Source organism: Dendropsophus ebraccatus, chromosome 10 (assembly GCF_027789765.1).
Source record: "Dendropsophus ebraccatus isolate aDenEbr1 chromosome 10, aDenEbr1.pat, whole genome shotgun sequence".
NCBI classification, from domain to species: domain Eukaryota; kingdom Metazoa; phylum Chordata; class Amphibia; order Anura; family Hylidae; genus Dendropsophus; species Dendropsophus ebraccatus.
This window is the reverse complement of record NC_091463.1, coordinates 24,423,575-24,443,689: the sequence shown is the minus strand read 5'-3', so window position 1 is coordinate 24,443,689 and position 20,115 is coordinate 24,423,575. Positions and strand designations below refer to the sequence as shown.

General features: G+C 41.1%; 1 protein-coding gene across 2 annotated transcripts in view; it reads left to right on the top strand.

Moving 5' to 3' along the window:
- Positions 1–13,565, top strand: part of PAPPA (pappalysin 1) — a 224,891-nt gene extending 211,326 nt beyond the window's left edge. For both annotated transcript variants that reach the window (XM_069985507.1, XM_069985506.1), the window contains exons 19-22: positions 1,483–1,595; positions 6,428–6,499; positions 8,223–8,321; positions 11,804–13,565. In XM_069985507.1, coding sequence (XP_069841608.1) covers positions 1,483–1,595; positions 6,428–6,499; positions 8,223–8,321; positions 11,804–11,899 — 380 coding nt within the window. In that variant the 3' untranslated portion in view covers positions 11,900–13,565. The remainder of the gene's footprint in view (positions 1–1,482; positions 1,596–6,427; positions 6,500–8,222; positions 8,322–11,803) is intronic.
- Positions 13,566–20,115: the final 6,550 nt, after the last annotated feature.

Here is a 20,115-nt window from a genome sequence, read left to right as displayed (position 1 = left end):
TGATTTTTTCTTACTCCTTTGTGGCAAATGCAAAAAAAATATATATTTAGATCTTCAGTGATTGAGTCGCCCTGATTCCTGATTGAAAGCAGGCTGGATTTACGGTGTAAAAGATCCGCTATTTGTATCAGGGGTTTTGCCAAGTAAAAGGTGTTGTAAAGTAAAATGTGCCTGGAAGCACAGCTAGTTTTCAGCCATTCTTATTTCTGTACTGTAAATGCACACCTCACAAATCCAGTTCTATATATCTCTGGAGGGTAGTAGCTGAAACCGAGATGAGCTCAGTGTGCGGTAATAAAATGGTGAGTCACAGTAGTGTGGCCCCAGACCTTCCATTAATGCAGCACCTATACATAACAGGAGATTTCTCCATTTTCATAATGACACAGTAATCATATTAATCACATACCAGGGGGATCATGACTTGTGAGCCAGAAACCAAAAATAGCTCCCTTTGGCATAATCGGTAGATGCGTATAATCTGTGCAAATGTAAAGTATGCTAAAGATTAGTACCCAATATACATTAGCAGTTTATAAAAAAAAGTATATGGGAAATGGGAAAAATCTACAGTCTAGCCGTGAGATACAAACTAGGTGGCGGAAGTTTTTATATAGTACAAAATAAAAGTAAAAAAATAAATAAATTATATATATATATATATATATATATATATATATATATATATATATATATATTACAGAATAGTGCAAAAGTTTTAGGCAGGTGTGAAAAAAATGTTGCCGTTTTACATGGCCTGATTTGCAGACTAAATGAACACTGATCTAGATTACAGTTTACAGAGCCTATTACACAGCTTAACTATCATGTGGCAAGGGCTGCACGAACATCGTTAGCGATGTCCATGCAGTCCTTGCTGTATATAGAAAATAATAAACATATTTACATGTCCACACTCCCCGATGTCCTCTTGCCTTTTCCCAGTTGACCAGAGTCACCACTAAATCCATCTCTGAAGTGACAGGTGGCTCAGCCAATCACTGACCGACAGGCACAGCATTGCGGCGAGTGATTGGCTGAGCTTCCTGTCACTTCAGAGACTGTCTCAGAAGCTCCAGCAGTGGCTGCATGTAGCAGGCAAAAGCCAGGTGAAGACCCGGGAGTGTGGACAGGTATGTATAAAGTGTATTATATTTTTTTACACAATTATCAGCGGACAATTATTTTTCAACATGTTGAAAGACAACAATCTGTTGATTATCGTTTCTTCAGCTGATCATTGTCTTTATTATACAGAGTGAATTGGCTAGATTGGGCAGGTTATGGCTCCACGTAATAGGGCTTTTAGAATGCTGGGGTTATTGTCTCGCTGCACAGTAGAAATTTGGAGCCAATAAGATGCAGAGGTACTTTGCAGCATTTTCCCATACATTCCTAAATCTTTTGCACCATACTGTATAGCAACCTATGTATATACAGAAGGATTGCTCATTGTATGTTTATTTTGTCTGTTTAAAAAAGGAGCTGAATGCAACGTCACTTGTTTGGAGGAAGAAAAGAAAGAAGTGGTCATAATGCCCACAAACGTGACGGAAAGAAACCTGCAGCACTGGATGAATCCGAAAAGGGTGCAGGTAGGTTAGTCCAGAATATTTGAAATGGTGTACAACCCGCTGATGGATATGTTCATCCATTTATGTGATTATAAAAAAAAAAAAAAAGGTTTCTTTTCAATGATATGCCAACAACAGATTGGGTCCTGGTTGGGTGGTTGATGCCCTCCAAATAGTAGGGTCCAAACTCTGCCTAATTCCTATAAGGAAATCAAAGGGATTGGCCAAATTTTCCAACATGTCCAGCTCACTGATTCTGGTAAGATGGCTCTTGGTAAATCTATTCCCAACATAATAGGGTGAATTTTTTATATTTAGGAAACATTTCCTCATTTTGGTCATGACACCATACACAGTAATAGGAAATCACTATCTTAAAGGGATACTCTGGTGAAAATCTTTTCCCCAGTAATTGAAACACATTACAAAGTGATATAACTTTGTAATATGCTTCAATCACCCCCTGCCCCCCTTCCCTATCTTTTCCCCCCTCAACCCCCCACCAGGAAGTGAAGTAAACTCATTCTAACCTAATGACTGTTGACCCCAGGCTGTTCTGTGGAAGCCATTTTGTGACAATGACATCATCAAGAGGGAGGCGGGTCTAAGCCCTGTTAAGCCAGCCTTCATTTGTCAGATGACTCAGGTTGCTCAGCTCTGATTAAACTGTTAGATGGCTTACAGCTTGCTCAGCCAGAGTCAGTTAGACATCACAGGAGACAAAGTGCATCATGGGAAAGCCCAAACAGTAAGTGAAGAAAAAATGAAGACACCAACTAGAGCTTCAGTTCATTTTTTTTTTTTTATCAGCGCCGCAGTTGTCCTTTAAAGTCCCCATCCAATTCAGACTAAAGTCAGCCAACTGTCTAAAGTGTGGCCTCCCTTCTCTCCACCGACTGATGATGTCAAGTAAAGGGTCATACATGTTGGATGTTCCCCATTGTTTTGGGAGGGACAGAGAATGCAGTCATATGTATGGGGATATAGTTGTCGGCCAAACCTTTAAATGTATGGTCAGCTTTGGCCCCAATACACCCATGTGTGGTGAATTGCATTACACTATTTCTCTTGGTGTAGTGGTTTTTATTTACAGTAGCTGAGAACAATAAAGACCAGGTCAACTCCTGTGTAATGATAGATGGGGACACGACTACTCAAATGCCCGAGGGGATTGTAATCATATAAGTGACAAGATGTTATTGGATCTGTTACTTGATTAAATGGCAGGGGTTTTTTTCACCAACAACACTCATCATCACTTATAAGGACACCCACCGGTTATGAGAATGGAGGTGCCATAGCCAATCCCTTCAGCTGACATATAGCTGGGTACAATACTTGGCTATCCTCATCACGCCCATAGAGTTGAGTAAAGAATCATTATGCAAGTTTGGCCACCATTTCATTCAACTAGGAGGACACAAAACCCCCCAGTTCTGTAATTGGTGATGGACTCCCACCAATCAGACATTGATCTCCCATCATGTGGATAAGTGATAAGTATTATCGGTGGGCAATCCTCTTTAAGTAGTCGTCTCTTTTATTCTTTATTTTTTTTAAAAACCCAATCAACAACCCCTCTTCTGTTTTAGTCTCAGTTGCCCTGTCTGATGTGACTTTGCACCAAACCTCACTATAGCCTACAGCCACAGATAAACGCAGTCACAAGACCTTATGTCACTATAATACTTATGAGATAACTTGAAGATATTTTACGCTCTCATACCATTTTCAGCATTAGAAATTGTATACAGCTGGTAATGCATTTTAAAAGATATGAAAATTAAATAAAACCAGAGATATGTTAGAAATTTCCGCAACCCACCGAGTGGTGAGGGATGACGTCGTGACGTATTTAGGAAATACAAAATTGTCATGAGTCCCCGTGGCACCTGGCTAAGTTCTAAATCTAATGATAGAATTAGATTGTTTTACTATGCTGATGTCATCCTATAATAGGATCTGATGTCTATTACTTTCAGACAGAGGACAGTTTGAGTGGCTGCATGAAAATAAATGAGGTGCAACTCGCCATGTCGCAAAGGGAATTATAATGCATCATGCGTCGTCTGGAGACACCCTCTTCACTGACCTTACTTGTTCTCATTTATTCTATTTACTTCCAAAGAATTAGTGATGTGGTGTGCCTGACTCATAAAGGGCATATCAATTTTAGTGATTAAGTACCAAGTATCATCTACTGCAGTATCTGGCCTAAGAGCGAAATAGAGTCACAATATATTTGTACATCTGAATATCATCAAAAGACGTGATATGAAAAAAAAGGGCACATTATGCACAATTTCTGTCCTGGACCGGTTTCTAATCACAGTCTCCAGTCATATGGAGGCACTCATTCTTATTATGTGTCATGGGGGTCTCAAATTTTTACATAGTGCTGTGCGAACATTATGAGTAGGTGTGGAAAGAAATGCTGCACAGTGAGGGCCCTGTCACACAGAAAAATTGTTATATTGTTTGAAATTAACCGATAATCTTTCCATGTGTTTGAAGGCATGATCAAACGTCAATCATCGTTAAAGCATAGGGAGGTGTCTTATTTCTCTCCCTCTGCCCCACCACCACCACCAGGGGGAGAGAAATAAGACATCCCCCGAAAATAGGACATAGTGCCTGTTTTGGGGGGGAATATAAGGCACCGTCTTATTTTCGGGGTAACACGGTAGGAACTTGCCTCTCCTTATGCCCGTGGTAAGCAGCGGGACTGCCCACAGGACCTCAGTCGGAAGGCATTTTCCCCCGAGTTGTCATGACGTTAAGACATGGGGGAAAAGTCCTATCCGGGCTCATGGACGGCCCCCCCCCCCCCCACAGTCACTGACTGGCTGAGCAGGCAGTCCATCAGCTGGTTCGTGACATGACAGCTGCCTCCCAGGCCCCACGCTCGACGACGTTCTTTTGTCATGCACCGGCCCGGCTCTATACACAAGGGACGGCCCGCCGCCCCCTCCCCATTGAAAACATATCCCCTCCCCTCTGTGATGCAGTTCCAAGAATTCTAATGGAGCCGTGGGAGGGGATATCATCATACTGGGGGGCGGCACGAGAACCGGGCGCAGTTTCAGAAAAAGGACTGCGCCACCGGGATCCCAGCACTAGCGACCGACATATGAGTACGATGTTCTTGATAACTCTCCCCATGTTGTCCCAGTGGTCAACACCAGTATCCATGGTGGAGTCTAGTGGTTAATCCATACTAAATAATATCTCTGCATCTGCATCCTAATAGATGAAAGGGATTAGTGATGCTGATTACTGGAATTCTGGAGAGGCTGAAGCAGGAGAATACAATCATAGGACATCTTTGTCACAATATCCAGGGTACCGCATCATACAAATAATATGCTACTGCCTAAGTTTTGTAAAGTCCTACTAAAGTGAAGGAGAACGGGACTGGCTAAGGTCTAGATTGGGCACCATGCCATGTGTACAATATGAGTGATACTGAGAACGGTCATGAATTGCATCCCACATGCTTAATATAAACAGTTCATATCCCCCCCCCCCCCCCCCCAAAAAAAAAAAAAAATAAATCTTTGATGCATTCCAGAAATTCTTACAGGCTTAGAGACTTTTATTAGCAATTCAAATAGAAATTCAATGTTTGTAAGGAAAGAGGGCTTGTCTGATGCTGGTGTGTAAAAACAAGGCCAAGGGAAGCTCTTGCAGCAGTGAAGGTGGATACACTCTTCACATTAGTTTTATGAGTGTTTAGGACCCTGGCAGTATAGACACAGCCCTATTCCTGCACTGGCCGACCATAGTTTATCTATGAGCATGTTAAGACCTCTACTAACCTCTAGGTATAGCCAGGTGAAGTGTGGGGGGGGGGGGTGTCTTAATACTTAGACCTTGATCAAAACTTTTGCCACACATTTGTGACATGTTAAGAGTTACTTATAATGACAGAAACTTCAAAATCGGGCAGCATGGTGGCTCAGTGGTTAGCACCAGTAGTGGATTATAATAGGTCCATTTTGGGCAGTAACCAGGGGCCCTGAGCTCCTGGGGAGCCCACGGCCCCCCAAACAGACTTATACTTTCAGTGGTGTATCTCCAGGCTACAGTTTTGCTATGATTTGCATAAATATCGCTGATTTTTACCTCAATTTTGTACAAATCAAGGCAAAACTGTAACCAGGAGACAATGCAGTAACATTAGAGAACATACTGAAGGACCTTATCATGTGACAATGATGTCACCACAGGTCCTTTACAGGCTGCATTATGGAAGAAAAAGACTAAAGCTAGTGCCGCCATAGTTACAGTGGGTTTGGGGGGGCAAGATTGGTGAACAGCCCGGGACCCAAGGTAAAGTTAATCTGCCCCTGGTTAGCACTATCAAGGGCAACATCTGCAAAGAGTTTGTATGTTCTCTCCATGTTTACATGGGTTTTCTCCAACACCCAGAACATACAGATAGGTCAATTTAGATTGTGAGTAGAGATGAGTGAATCTACAGTAGGAATGAAGTGCTTTGTTCCTATAGGGATTCTGCTCATCAGGCTGTGGGGTTTTGAAGTCTTCTCTGCTCCGTGCCGCTCCTCCTCAGGTGCTGGAAAAAGATGGATCCAGTCCTGGGAAACTGGGAGTACCCAGGGCTGTATCCACGTTTTCCAGGCAGTCCTCGGGCTGCAACTACTTTCTCCAGGCAACAGGATTCAAATGACAATTCCTGCGAAGCTCACTCATCCCTAAGTAATAGTTTACTTTGCTTCCTTGGATATTTTCAAGGTATAAGAGATTGAAATTGTGCATTATGTCATTTACCTGTGTTTCACACTATTATAACATATATGATTACAATAAACATTTTGCTTTTTTTTTAATAGAAAATTATTTGTACAGGAAGAAAGAAATGGTATCCACTCCCAGAAGAGCTTCGTTGTATCAAGAGATGTGAGGTGAGCCACCATTGCTTGTGCTTTATATGTATTACAAATACTGTATTATGGTTAAAGCCGTCACAGTTATGTGTAATATACACTGTTTAAAACTCTGTCAGTAGGTTTATGCTGTCCTATCTAAGGGCAGCCTAAAACAGTTACAGAGAAGTTGAACAGAATGATGTATGACTTACATTGTTCTGTGCAGCTGATCCAGAGATATCCTCCTGAATAACATGGACAATAAGTAGTCCTCTTAATTATATGTGTGAGCCCAGTAGTCCTGGATAATAATAAGAAGCACAAAACTCCGCCCACCAGCTGCTGATTGGCAGTTATCTATCCATGCTGTGTATAGGCAGTCAACTGTCAATCAGCATCGGGAGGGCGGGGTAGGGGTGTGGCAAGAATTCTATTCTTCTGCATATTAGGAGAACAGCTGAACAAAATTATGTAAGTAACACACCGATCTGTTCAGCATTTCTCTCACTAGTTTATACTGCCCTCATTTAAGGCACCTTAAGCCTAGTGACATACTCCCTTTAAAGTGAATCTGTGATCCCTTGACCACCTACTGAGCTGATGGCACCGCTGAATAGATATAAATTGAGTCTGTATTTTGGGCTGTAAATGGTGTCAAAGAGGCGGATGGTGTCTCTTCGCCCTAGTGCCGCAATGCCTTACCGTGCTTTATACCTGCCTCTTACATAATCAGCCATGTGCACTCTGCATACAGCACAGTGAGTTTTAGGTGGAGGTTCTAGAGTCCAGAGAATAATAAGCTCCACGTCTTTGACACCATTCATAGTCCAAGTAAAGGTTTTTTTTATATGAAAACAAAAACGCAGACACAGGTTAAAAAAAAAAAAAAAAAAAAGGTATGTTCTGAATACTTTCATTAATATCTATCCAGCAGTGCCATCAGCTTGGCAAGTGGTCAGGGGTTACAGATTCACTTTAAGCCCTTTCTAGAAGAGTTGACACTACCCTTAAAACAAGCACCAATCCCTTTGATCAGCGATCATTTGCTCATTTAGTGAGTCTAGGCTGCCCAAACAATCACTTGATCATTCGTGCTTCCCCTTCAATTCATAATTGTCAGACGCACATCCTCTGTTTACCTACAACATACGGCAATAATGATAATTTCGATGGCCACACAAAAAATCTTATCAGCCAAGCAAGGAGTGTTCACTGGCTGTTTTATACAGCCTGATTATCAGAATATAATAGATTTCTTTCAGAAATTTCTGTGGTTGAAAATCAGTTTGACAAATCTGAATGCGTTAGCATACGCACACCTTTTTTTAGCCGTTTAACGTCATTTTGAGCCCAAATAAAGGCCATTATTTTCTAATGTCAGCCATGATTGTATAAATAATGGCCTCAATATAAAATAGCGGCTGATATTTGGCCTAAAAATGACGGCCGTCCGAAAAGACAAATGGCCATAAAAAGACGGTGTGTGGTTAAGGGAATGATTTATATTTTGCACATGGTGACCCATTCTGCATATACTCACCCATCTTGGGGTCAGCTCTATTGCTTCCGCAGTTAGACTATGTTCACACCTAACCGATTTGCTGCAGAGACTTTCAGACATGAATCACTGATCACTGGATCAGATCTGCTGTGTGTGAATTTACCCTTGTAAAATTTGTGTTTCTGTAAATTTGGTTTCTACAAGAAAAGAAAAAAATCAAGAATAAAAATGTAATCATTTAATATTGTTATATTTCAGCCATTTATTGCAGACAGTTATTGTGATGGGGCAAACAACTGGGCTTTTTGCGACTATGATGGAGGGGATTGTTGCGTCTCCACCGTTAAGACAAAAGAGGTAAGGTCAAATCTTGTTGTATCTTTGTGTCCTGTGGAAACCTTATAGCTGCTAATATGCAAAGGATATTTTGAGGGAAAACATGTCAGTTTTGTATATGATAAAATAATATTAAAGGAGTACTCTGACAACAACTAAACCACCAGAAATCTATTTCCTATATTCATAGTCATCTCTTCCTATACCAGGTAATCACTCTCATTACTATAAATGTCACAATGCATTGCTTTCCCTCAAATCCTTATCCCATCCATCCTTGCAGTTGTATTCACTCTGTCTGCTCCTTTGCCTGTGGCATTGTTCAGCACAAGGCAATGTGCTATAAACACAACTCATTCTTCACTATACAGCTAAGACTCCTGGGACATAATAGGGCATTATTTTTATTAGTACGACACGGGACACTGTGCTAACAGCCAAGACCAGTTGTGACGGTTTAACCCCTTGCATGCTGTGGTCGAAAACAGCCAAGACCAGAGATTCTCCAGTTGTGACGGTTTAACCCCTTGCATGCTGTGGTCGAATCATGACCATGGCATGTAAGGGATCTGTGAGGCTCGGTGACTCCACTGACAGCCTGGCGACATGATCATCAGGTGTCTGTGGGTTACCATAGCAGCCAGGGTCCTTCTGAAAATAAAGTTAATAAATTCCATTAAAAGTTAACAAGTTAAGACATTAAAAAAATATATATTATATGAGACACAAAATGGTGGCAAAACAAGTGCAATAAAATATAAACCCTAATATAGCTGTGCTAATAAAAAACAATTATTGGAATGGAACCAGGAAAAAAAATTAAGAAAAACTTTTGGGCAATAGGCCACATATTACTTAAAGGAGAAGTGCTGGAGAGAGAGAAAATAAAAGAAATAACATGTTCTTAGCTCCCCCACTCCTGCACTGGTAGCCATGTACCGCCGCTCCAGTCCCCAGGTCTCTGGCTGCTTCCTGGTCTGAGAGGGGACCCAGGTATTAACGTGTGGGGTCCGCTCAGCCAGTCAGCGGCCGTAGCAGGGTCCCACCTTGGGCACCGACTGGCTGAGCGGACTGCACACATCACGACCCAGGTCTGGCTCAGCCCAGGAATTGGCCAGGGGCCCGGGGAATAGAGTGGTGGTACATGGCCACCAGCACTGAAGCAGAGGACGTAAGAACACAGTATTTCTTTTATCCTCTCCCTCCCCAGCACTTGTTAAAAAAAATCGATTAGCCCGGACTTTAAATTCTCAAATACCCCTTTAAAGCGACTCTGTACCCACAATCTGACCCCCCCAAACCACTTGTACCTTCGGAAAGCTGCGTTTAATCCAAGATCTGTCCTGTGGTCCGTTTGGCAGGTGATGCAGTTATTGTTCTTAAAAAATACTTTTAAATTTGAATGGGAGTATCTGTGCCCTTACTTTGCACCACCCCTCCGTCCCTCCTCCCCACCCTGTTCAGCATTAGGAATGCCACTGAAACATTTTCTCCATGCTGAACATTGCACAGGTCCTTAACGATCCAGCCCATGTGCCAGGCTGACACAGGTTGGAAATAGTAGGCAATCTGCCTGGAGCATTCTTAATGATGAAGAGGGTGGGGAGGAGGGACAGAGAGGTTGTGCAAAGTTAGGGCACAGATACTCCCTTTGGGCACGGGGCTTCAAGTTTAAAAGTATTTTTTTAGGACAATAAGTGCATCACCTGCCGAATGGACCGCAGGACAGATCTTGGATTAAAAGCAGCTATCTGAAGGTACAAGTGGTTTTGGGGGGGGGGGGTCAGATTGTGGGTACAGAGTCGCTTTAAAAAGACTGGTAATCTTGCCTGGGCACCATCCCTTGTTGGCTATCATAGGATGCATGCAGAAGACGCTTTACAAGTCTTATAACTTTTTCCTCGCTCCGTTCTTTTTTGTGACCCTTTTCGTTTCCTTCTAATTGTAATTTTATGTATCTAACTAACTAGAAGAAAACATTTCTGAATGTCAATAGAATGGTTGCCAATTGGCACTGTTATAAAGCACCTGCATCTGCAGCCATTCTCTCAGCTTCCAGGCAGCTCCGAGCTGATTCTTTCATTGGAAGAGGACAGATTAAAGTATGGTCATTTTTACTTGGACCAAATATTAGTGTTTACTACCAGCACTGCGTGTTTTTTATTAAACTTCTTTCTGTAAAGGGCGTATCTGCTGGAGTGTTCTTGTTTGCAGAGGGATTCCTTATAGACAAAGACAAATGAGAAACAGAATACTATCTTCTGTTCCAGAAATTTTAGTTTTTTCGAGACCACACAGTAATGTACAGATTTTTACTGAAGGACATGCTGAAGGACGTGGTAGGGACGTATTCTAGCCATATATGCTCATATATGTCAGGAATGTGTTATGGAGATGGAATAATCATCAGACTGATGGGTGGAGGAAAGATTACATTTATATCTCGAAAGTGAGAGGACGAGAGATGTAGCAATATGGTTGTATCTGTGAGTGAAAAATGGCTTGTTACTACATCGAGAGGGTCATTTAGGGTTATGTAGTTCTCAATTTCAAGGTTAGAGAGTTTTTGTCAAAGAATTGCCCTTCTTAAAGGGAAACTTACAGCAGGGATATGCATATATGTGTGCTTCAAGTTTCCAGATCTCACAAGCATCACATACTGTGTCATTCGGCATCTTACGCTCTTTATTTCAGGCTGACAGTGTCACAGGGGTGTGTCTGTGATGCTGTCGGTTCCCGCCCTGCTCTTCAGCTGCCGTTGTATCTTCAGGACATTGTCTGCTTCCTCCAACTGTCAAATATTTTGGAGTAGGAGGGGTAGAGGACTGAAAGTCGAGGCGCAGTCGGAGAGCAAGGCGGGAACTGACAGTGTCACAAGACCCGCCTCTTTGACACTGTCAGCCTGGAATTAAGAACATATTTACCTGAAGATGCCGAATGACACAGCATTGCTTAGCAGACAGTTGAGGTTTACATTGTAACCAAGGAGCCCAAAGTTTTTCGAACTTAACGTGTGTTCTACTCGTCCAACTACATCATCTCCTACACTGTATGAAACTGGTCTATTTTGTTGTGCCAATCTTGTATGGTGAAGGGGGGGGGTTGGTTCCACAAGGTCATGATCAGGAGCTTTGCTGCTATGATGAGATAAACTTAGAGTCAGTTCTTGTTAAAACTATATGTGGAGATAGTAACCATAGGAGGTTGCGGGGTTGATTTGATGCGCACCACGCACATCTCCTGTACTGCTCTTTCCAGGGACTGCCAAAATGTTTTATTACAGGGGCAATACCAAAGCTGTGTCCATTTCCTGAGGAAGTTTAGTCTATATAAAGTTTAAGCAGCTGCCCTAAAAAGTCTATGGGAGTTATATAAGAGAAAAGCATGTAGATTTGGTTAAGAGTGAAGATACCCCTAGATGTTGTAAGAGCTTGGCATTCATTTTGCCCATTGACTTATTAGATTACCATTTACCTAACCTTTCTGCCTCCTATTCTTTCCAGGTAATCCCGTTTCCTGCAGGCTGTGAGCGATGCGCATGTCTGGACCCCAATGCTAAGGAAAACAATCCCAATACTCAAAGTCCAAACCATGCATAGCATTCTGTACAGTTCACATGACCACAACTGATGGCAGACTGGAAAACACATCACATTCCCTCTGTTATTTTTTTATAATAGCTGCTGAACTGGATTGCGTTTCTCCAAAAGAAACCATTTCATACTGACCAGTCTGACATTTTCTCTAGAAATGAAGAGCTGCAACTGATGGATTGTGATTCGATGAATGCCATAAGGAACAAAACACAGAAATCATTGAAGTGTTAAGCTGTGGTATGGCCGGAAGAAGACAAAATACAAGCCATAAACACATTGTCAGCCAGTTAGACTGGACGCTATGGGTCCTCCTTTTTTCCCCTACGCAGATGGTAGACTGTGAAGACTTCAAGGGTGAAACAGGAGCGACGTACGAAACTAGAAGATGATGTTTTAGGTTTGCAGTTGCTGCAAGCTTTAGAGTTTCTTTCTCCATCAAACCTCGAGCTGTGCACTTTTCCTGTTGGAAGGTCCGTTAGGGATGACATCTAACTGCCTTATGACAGACGTACATCATTTATCCCAACACCACCAAAACTTAACACTAGTTGTTTGAGCATAACCGTTGCTGCTATTCCTGCTGCTATGTCCCATACAGCCATTCTCCTTACTGTGTCAGGTCAAGTTGAAATCAACCGAAACAACCAGTCTGCCTTAAATCTCGTCTTTAGCCTGCCATGACACCCTCAGGCCTCGTCCTTACAAAAAAAATTACAGGGACCAAACTGTCAGCTACTTTGAGATGGGTTAGATCCTTTCGGTACCACCTAGGGCGAAGCTCCGAGACCTGGGATGTCTGTAGTTGCTTTAGAGTGGATCCTAGATTGCATTCAGTGGAGTCTTCTAACAGCTGCTCAGTTGGGTTTTCGATGGTCTGTAAATTAAGTGGGTTTTATCAGTATTATATTGAGGTTGGATCCATGAAGATGTTATTTATGGATTTCTTACTTTTTTAGAGAACACTGCCCTTACTCATTTCTTTGAGTTCTTTTTTTTTTTTTTATCGTTTTGTTTTATGTCACCATTGTATTGTTCATGACTGTCATATTTGTTAATACATGTCGTAGCTATTATCATTTAAAGTCAATACATTTGCTTTGTGAACTATAAACATATACATTGGGGGCTCATAATTCTCGGGGTAGACCAGTGGTGGATAAGGCTGGGATTGCAACCATGTATTTTTGTTTCTTTTGTTTCGTTTTGTGTCAAGTTTTATAATAGCCTGAACAGTGCTGTCATAAAATGGTATTGGAGGGCCAGTCGAGCATGATATTGCTTACTGTATGCTGCTGAGAAGTCTCCGATGAGTTGGGGTACACATCAAAGTCATATTTCCCACGGGATGGATAGTATTTTCTAGCTGCTGCTGAAAGACGAGCAAGCCGTTTGTTGAAGCACTGTGTAGGCAAGAAAATTATTCCGAGCGTGTCAAAGTAGTGGTCGTGTGGCAAAAGAAAATGGGATTGTCCTGGTTCAAGATCTATTTAAGACGGCAGCTTTTTTTTACCTCTTCAATCCCTGAAGGATTAGGGCATTCCCTGAGGGTGTTTTCAGAGCAGGTTTCAGCTACCTCCTTTCTGGTTTCAATTTCACTGGCTTGAACTGTCAGTTTTGTTTAGTTCTTTTTCCTGTGTTTAAAGAAAAAAAAAAATGGAAAAAAATGAAAAAAAGAAAAACAACAAAAAAAATTCTATATATATATAAATATATATATTAAATTTTTGCAACTATTTTTTTTTAAAACTGCATGGTCCAAAAGAAAAAAAAAAATAAGATGCAAAGTATATGTTTTTAAAGGGACGTAATGTACGTAAGTAGTTGCAAAGCAAAGAGCTATACCCACCCTGCCTGCGTGGCGATGGCTAAGAGCATGTTTATTGGTCTTGTATCTCTTCCTCAGTGTGTGAGATTCGTTTTTACTATGAAATGTTACCTGTGCATTTTGCTTTCTTCATTACTGGAAAAAAACTTACTAAACTCAAGTTATTGGACTCCACCTCGATCACTCTATATGGCTGCTGCTAACATACCCAAGAATTACATAGAAACTGCTTAACTGCTCCACTCCATAAACACTCTACTATATATCCAATATATCACACTCAACAATAAGCTCTACTTACTCTATACATATATATATATATATATATATATATATATATATATATATATATGTTACTTCATTACATTGTTGCTTTTATATCGAATAACAATGGAGCGGTTCTTTTCTGAATGAACACAAGAGTGAAACGAAATGGATGAGCACACAGACCTTCTCAATATCTAGCAAGAAGCTATGCTATGTGGTTGGGAATTAACCATAGTCGCTTGGTAGAAGGGGTTGTCTCTTCAAAACAGCCCCTGTCCATATGCCGACTCAGGATCCCCCATCTATTAGCCAGAGTAGAAAGCTGCTCATAGAAATTGCTCTGGTCCATTTATGTTGTGAATAGTTACCCATCAATGTCATGTAAATACCATATACTACTGGCTGCTGCTTTCACTGGCAAAATCCATAGTTTGCTGGAGGTCTCAAGAGTCAGACCCGATGGTTATGTGTTGAAGAATAATATTGAAAATAGTATAAGGCTATGTTCACACTACGTAAAAGTACGGCCGTTGTTGCCATCGGCAACAATGGCCGTACTTTTCACGTTGTGGAACACTGCCTCTGCTTCTATGGGATCCCGGCCGGAGCGTATACACATTGTATATGCTCCGGCCGGGATCCCGTGTGGTGCAGCAAATGACTGACATGTCAGTTTTCTGCGGCCGCAATTCAATGAATTGCGGCCGTAGGAAACTCTGTCAGTTCACACAGTGAAGCGAGCAGCTCCGGACGCTCGCTTCACTGTGTGCTATGGGAAGCTCTGATGCGGGCGCGCGCTGATGCGCCCACATCAGAACCCTGCGGACGGAAAGATCATCCAGCAGAGACTGGCTGTTCCGTGAACTCGTCTCTTATGTTGTGTGAACATAGCCTAAGAAGGATTCACCTTATTTTACATCATTTTGTAACCTATTTCCTATAGTAGTTGGTATTAGCTGAAAGAAAAAAATTATACCTTAGCACAAATAATAGCAAGCTAAAGGATTAATACTCAATACCCACTAAACACCTATTTACAAGCTCTAAACTAGTCCCATAAAGAGATTTTATTACATTCATTCATGTGTATGAATTCTTTAACATATTATTAATTCTTTACATGGCCTTCTCTTTTTTCTTACAGGTCTCTAAACATAGTCTCTACCATAATCTTGAATCCTACTTAAATGGGTTGTCTCATCAATTACAACCTCTCTAATGAATGAGCCGCTGTTCTGGTGGTGACCCCTTGTAAACAGCTGATTTTACCAAGGGAAGTAGCCTAATTCATTGACAGTCTAAGTCTACCTGACCAAAGGCTGCTGCTTGCTGTGACTGTAAGCTCTTGCTCATAGAGCCCAAAGCCGTTGCCTTCCACTATGATTAATGAATAGGACTTATGGTAGACCTCATAGGATGGCCCTTTTTTCATAGGTAGGCGGCAACACAAAAGAAAATATAAGATGACCCTATAAAGGTTTTTTTTTTTAGAACTTTTTAATTCCATCAATATCTGGACAGTAGGATGCTGCCACCCAGGACCCCTGCTGATTGCTGCTCCTCCATGCACACAATGAATGGGGCCAGAAGTGTTTGGCTCCATTCATTGTGTAGTGGTAGTTACGGGTTGCCACAGTTCAGCTACCATCCACGTCAATGAGAGCTAAGCAGCAACAACCCAGCTTAACTATCCACTTCCTGCTCCGTTCATGGTATACATGCCAGAGCCGCAACTCTGTAGAACGGCTGATCAGCTGATCAGACATTAATGCCCCATCCTGAGTGTAGGTTATCAATATAAAAATACGAGAAAACCTTTTTAAAGGGACCTGCACGCTAGACGGATCACTTTCAGAAAAAAAAAAAATCCACACCAAATCTGCAGGAAAGTCTAAATAGATTTTAGATTTAGAATTTGTTTTATAACCGTTGTGGATTTGCCAAGGAACTGCTGCGAATTTGTTGTGGACTTGACTCTCTTCACTTTTAATAGGGAAAATCCAAAACAAATTAGAGATATTAATTGACATGAATAGTCAGTGTGTTTAGATGACATTTTAAAAAAAAGAAAATGGAATCTGATCCCTATTGGAAAGGTGTCTTGAGTACACTTAGGGTATGTGCATACTATGGAATAACAAGAAACACCCGCGACGGATTTCGCAGCTCACAACCGCTCGTGGACTCTGGCGGCCGCCCAGAGCGGGTTCACTCTTCGGGTGGACGGCGGAATCTGGTAAACCACAAAATGAAGCCTATGGGAGCAGCAGAGCGGAGTCCACGAGCGGGTGCGAGCTGCAGAATCTGCGACGGGTGTTCTGTCAGGATCCCGTAGTGTGCACATACGCTTACACTAGAGCAGGATATATAAATCCCGGTTGAGAATGGATATAAGAGAAAAACAAACAAACAAAAAAAAAACTAATAAAATGTAGTGTTAGTGTAGCTTTGGCCGTAATGTTAGTGTAGCTTTGGCCGTAATGTTAGTCTAGCTTTGGCTGTAATGTTAGTGTAGCTTTGGAGGCAGGTCTGAGTGCTCAATTCCAGTTTACACCAGCAGATGGTAAATAATATTCACCGCATAAAGATTATTATGAAATTCTCTGCCCATATTAAGAAGTTATCTCTATTCTATATGTGTGAACGTGCGTGTATGAACATGGCTTTGTGTATATAGCCAGGCCCACTGTCAATTGCTCCTCTGTGTATATTACATGCTAAGTCTCCATATACAAACTGTGATCTCCTCAGAAGAAATGTAATGTGCGTCTAATATGGAAACTGCTCTTCCTTATTTATGTCTTGTAATGGAACTTTTATTTGTGATATTATGGAATCTGTTATCGTCTTTTTTTTCCGATTAAGAACAAATGAAATATTGACCTTCTTTTAAGAATATGTCTCCATACCTACTGTAATTGTAACGGTCACTCCTCTCTTCCTCATCCTCTCCCTTCCACACCTCATGTGTATTTGTGCTGCTCCGTATTGTTGTATTTTAGATCTTTTTTTTTTTTTTTTTGGAAAAAAAATATATAATTGAAAACCTTCAAGCAATATATAAAGATGTAAATAGTAGAGCTTATTTATTAAGAATGTCATACATTTAATTTATATCTACACAATGTTATTTTTAAGTTATTTTTACTTCATTCAATACAGTTTTTAAATATAATTTTGCCATTATGTCATGAGATTTTTTTTTTTTCTTTCTCGATACTCACATACTGTACACAGGTTCAGAATTTTTAAAAATGTAAAAAAAATTCATATTTTTCTGTTGGAATATTCTGTATGGTAATGTATATTACTTTGTACTTCTATTATTTAACTATTTAGATTACCTAATTGTTATGAAAGTTAAAGGTTTTATGGAACGATCCAGGTTTTTTTTTTTTTTTCCTCATTATGATGGTGTCACACTTTGGCAGATTTACAAGACAATCTCCTACCGGTAGCTTTCAGATTAGTATCTGCTAATATGCAATGTGGCATTGCATGGTAAAACTAACATTCGGAATCAGCCATTAATGTATGATACTTCATTTACATGCAATGCTGATATGTTCTTAAAGGGACACTACCACCAAAAATAATATGAATAAAGTTATGTTTATTAATTTAATGTCTTTCAATTTAGACTATGGATTTATGTGGAGGTGTTCTTATTCTTTTTTTCTTTTTACACAATTTGCTTTTACAACATGACACTTATAAGGCCATGTTCACACAATGTATTTAGTTTTGTTTGATGAGTTATTTAAGTTTACAGGTAATGGTAATAAAATTCCAATCAAACCAAAGTCCATAGTATTGTAAAACCTAAATAGCTGCTGTGATGTTAAAAATACTAAAGAGACCATGCTTACCTGTCCGTGCTCCCTCTTTGCCCTCCTGCCTGCATCTTTGGGTCCCCCACCCACTAAAAAACGGGCCTTTACTCAGCAGGGGGGCCCAGAGACGCAAGCAGGAGGGCAACGGACGAGCATGGACAGGTAAGCATGGTCTCTTTATTGTTAACATCACAGCAACTAAATATCTAAGTTTTCCAAGGCAATGGAACTATATTCTTAGAGTGGAATGAAAAAAGAGTGCCATAGACTTCAATAGTAATCATGTCAGTGTCATAGCGGATTTCACTTAGAAACTGGCAGTGTGAAATCCGCTTCGATATGGTATGTGTGAACGTATCCTTAACAGAAACACAGTCACATATTGTACCTCTGTGGTTGGCTGTGAATGGGTAAAGATGACGAGATCTTGCCACTTGCATTTTGTGTATCATAGCAGCAGGCCTACATTGTCCCTTCCTTGGGTGAACTCAGTGATGCCAGGCACACCCTCCTTACCTTATCAATGTGCAGCTTTTTGCCTCAGACTTCTCCTTTACCCACCTTTTACCACAAAACATTGGTTCCATAATACAGTACATTATATGATAGAACTAAAGAATTGATTATTGCCATTAAAAAGTACAAGTGGTCCAGCAAAGAACGAGCTTCCATAAGGCTCTTTCAACAGAAGTATAAAAGGGCAATGGCTCTTGGAGTTAAAATAAAACTAAAATTGGCTGCAACCTTAAGGGGCAAATCCCTTTACATGACAGTACCACAAGGACCTTAGATAGTAGGTGATAGTGGTGACTGCTTGGCCATTGTCACTACTCAATCAACAGTGGTAACAGCACAAGACCTAAAAGTAATCAGGTAATATTGTCATGAACTTCATCTATAGCATGGGTCTTCAAAGTGCGGCCCTTCAACTGTTGCAAAACCACAATTCTCATCATGCCTAAGCTAAAGCTTTGGATTTGGCTGTCCAAGCATGATTGAAAATGTAGTAGTGCAACAGCTGGAGGGCCGCAGTTTGGAGACACATGAATCAATTCCACTGGTAAGCCACTCCATTCGGCAGTCTCATAGAGTTTGAATAGAACAGCAGACTTAAACACCACTCCCATTCTTCTCAGCAATCTGATGCCTATCTATCAAATAGGAAACCTATGAATAAGTGATCATTGGGTTATTGGGATATATCTTTAACCGATGTGGCTACTGTAGCACAAAACATCACAAAAAGTAACAATAAGTAAGATTTCATTATTTTACATTCTTCTAAATTCCTTTAACACACAAAATAAAAACACAAAATCTGAAGCCCCCCCCATAAGATAATACACACAATACATTTTCTTATATACCGTATTTTCCGGTGTATAAGGCGACTTGGCGTATAAGACGACCCCTCACTTTCAAGAAGATTGTCAGGGGTTTGCCTTATATGACGGAAAATGTTAACCCCTGCCTGACTGCAGCAGGGTTTACTCATTGTAGCCCTGCTGCGGTCAGGCAGGGGTTAACAGCAGTAAAAAAAAAAGAAACAACAGTTAACGTCCACTCTCGGTGCAGGCAGTGTGACGTACACAGTACAAGTGCGCCGCAGGTCCCCGAAACTCTCCCGCTCGGCTGCCGGGATAGCTTAAGGAGAATGACAGAGGCTTTGAGGACTTCTGTAGCCTCTGTCAATCTCCCGGCAGCCGAGCGTCTCCGAGCTTCTCCGATGAGATGCTCGGCTGCCCGAGAGAGCTTCGGGGACTTCCAGCGCAGACAAGGAACAGGACGGAAGACGAGTGGCTGCTGGAAAGTCACCGCATACAGTGGGGATGCAGCCATTTTTTATGCTCTTCCACCATCTGCGGCGACCATACCCAGTGTATAAGACGACCCCAGACTTCTGAGAAGATTTTTCAGGGTTAAAAAGTCAGAAAATACAGTACAGTTTGTTACACTTGCTGCAAAGATATAATAATTTTCTTAAGTGTTTGAACATTCTCGTAAATCAAACATAAAAACGCTCCCCTTCCCCACCCCGTCAGTTCCTTCTAGCTTCTATATTATTAGACCACAACTAATTCTATGTTAACCTTGTCTGTTCTGTACGATTTGTTGCATCGGTGACATCAGAGGACCTTCAAACAGTAAATAGTAAGTAACAAATTAATCCAGTGTGTAATGGATTATCTGGAAAACATTCAAGAGAAAGACTTACCAGAATTTCAAGCTTCGGAAGCCATCTTGGCTTCTACCCCATTATAAGTTACATATACAGTAACAAGACCCATTTGGTG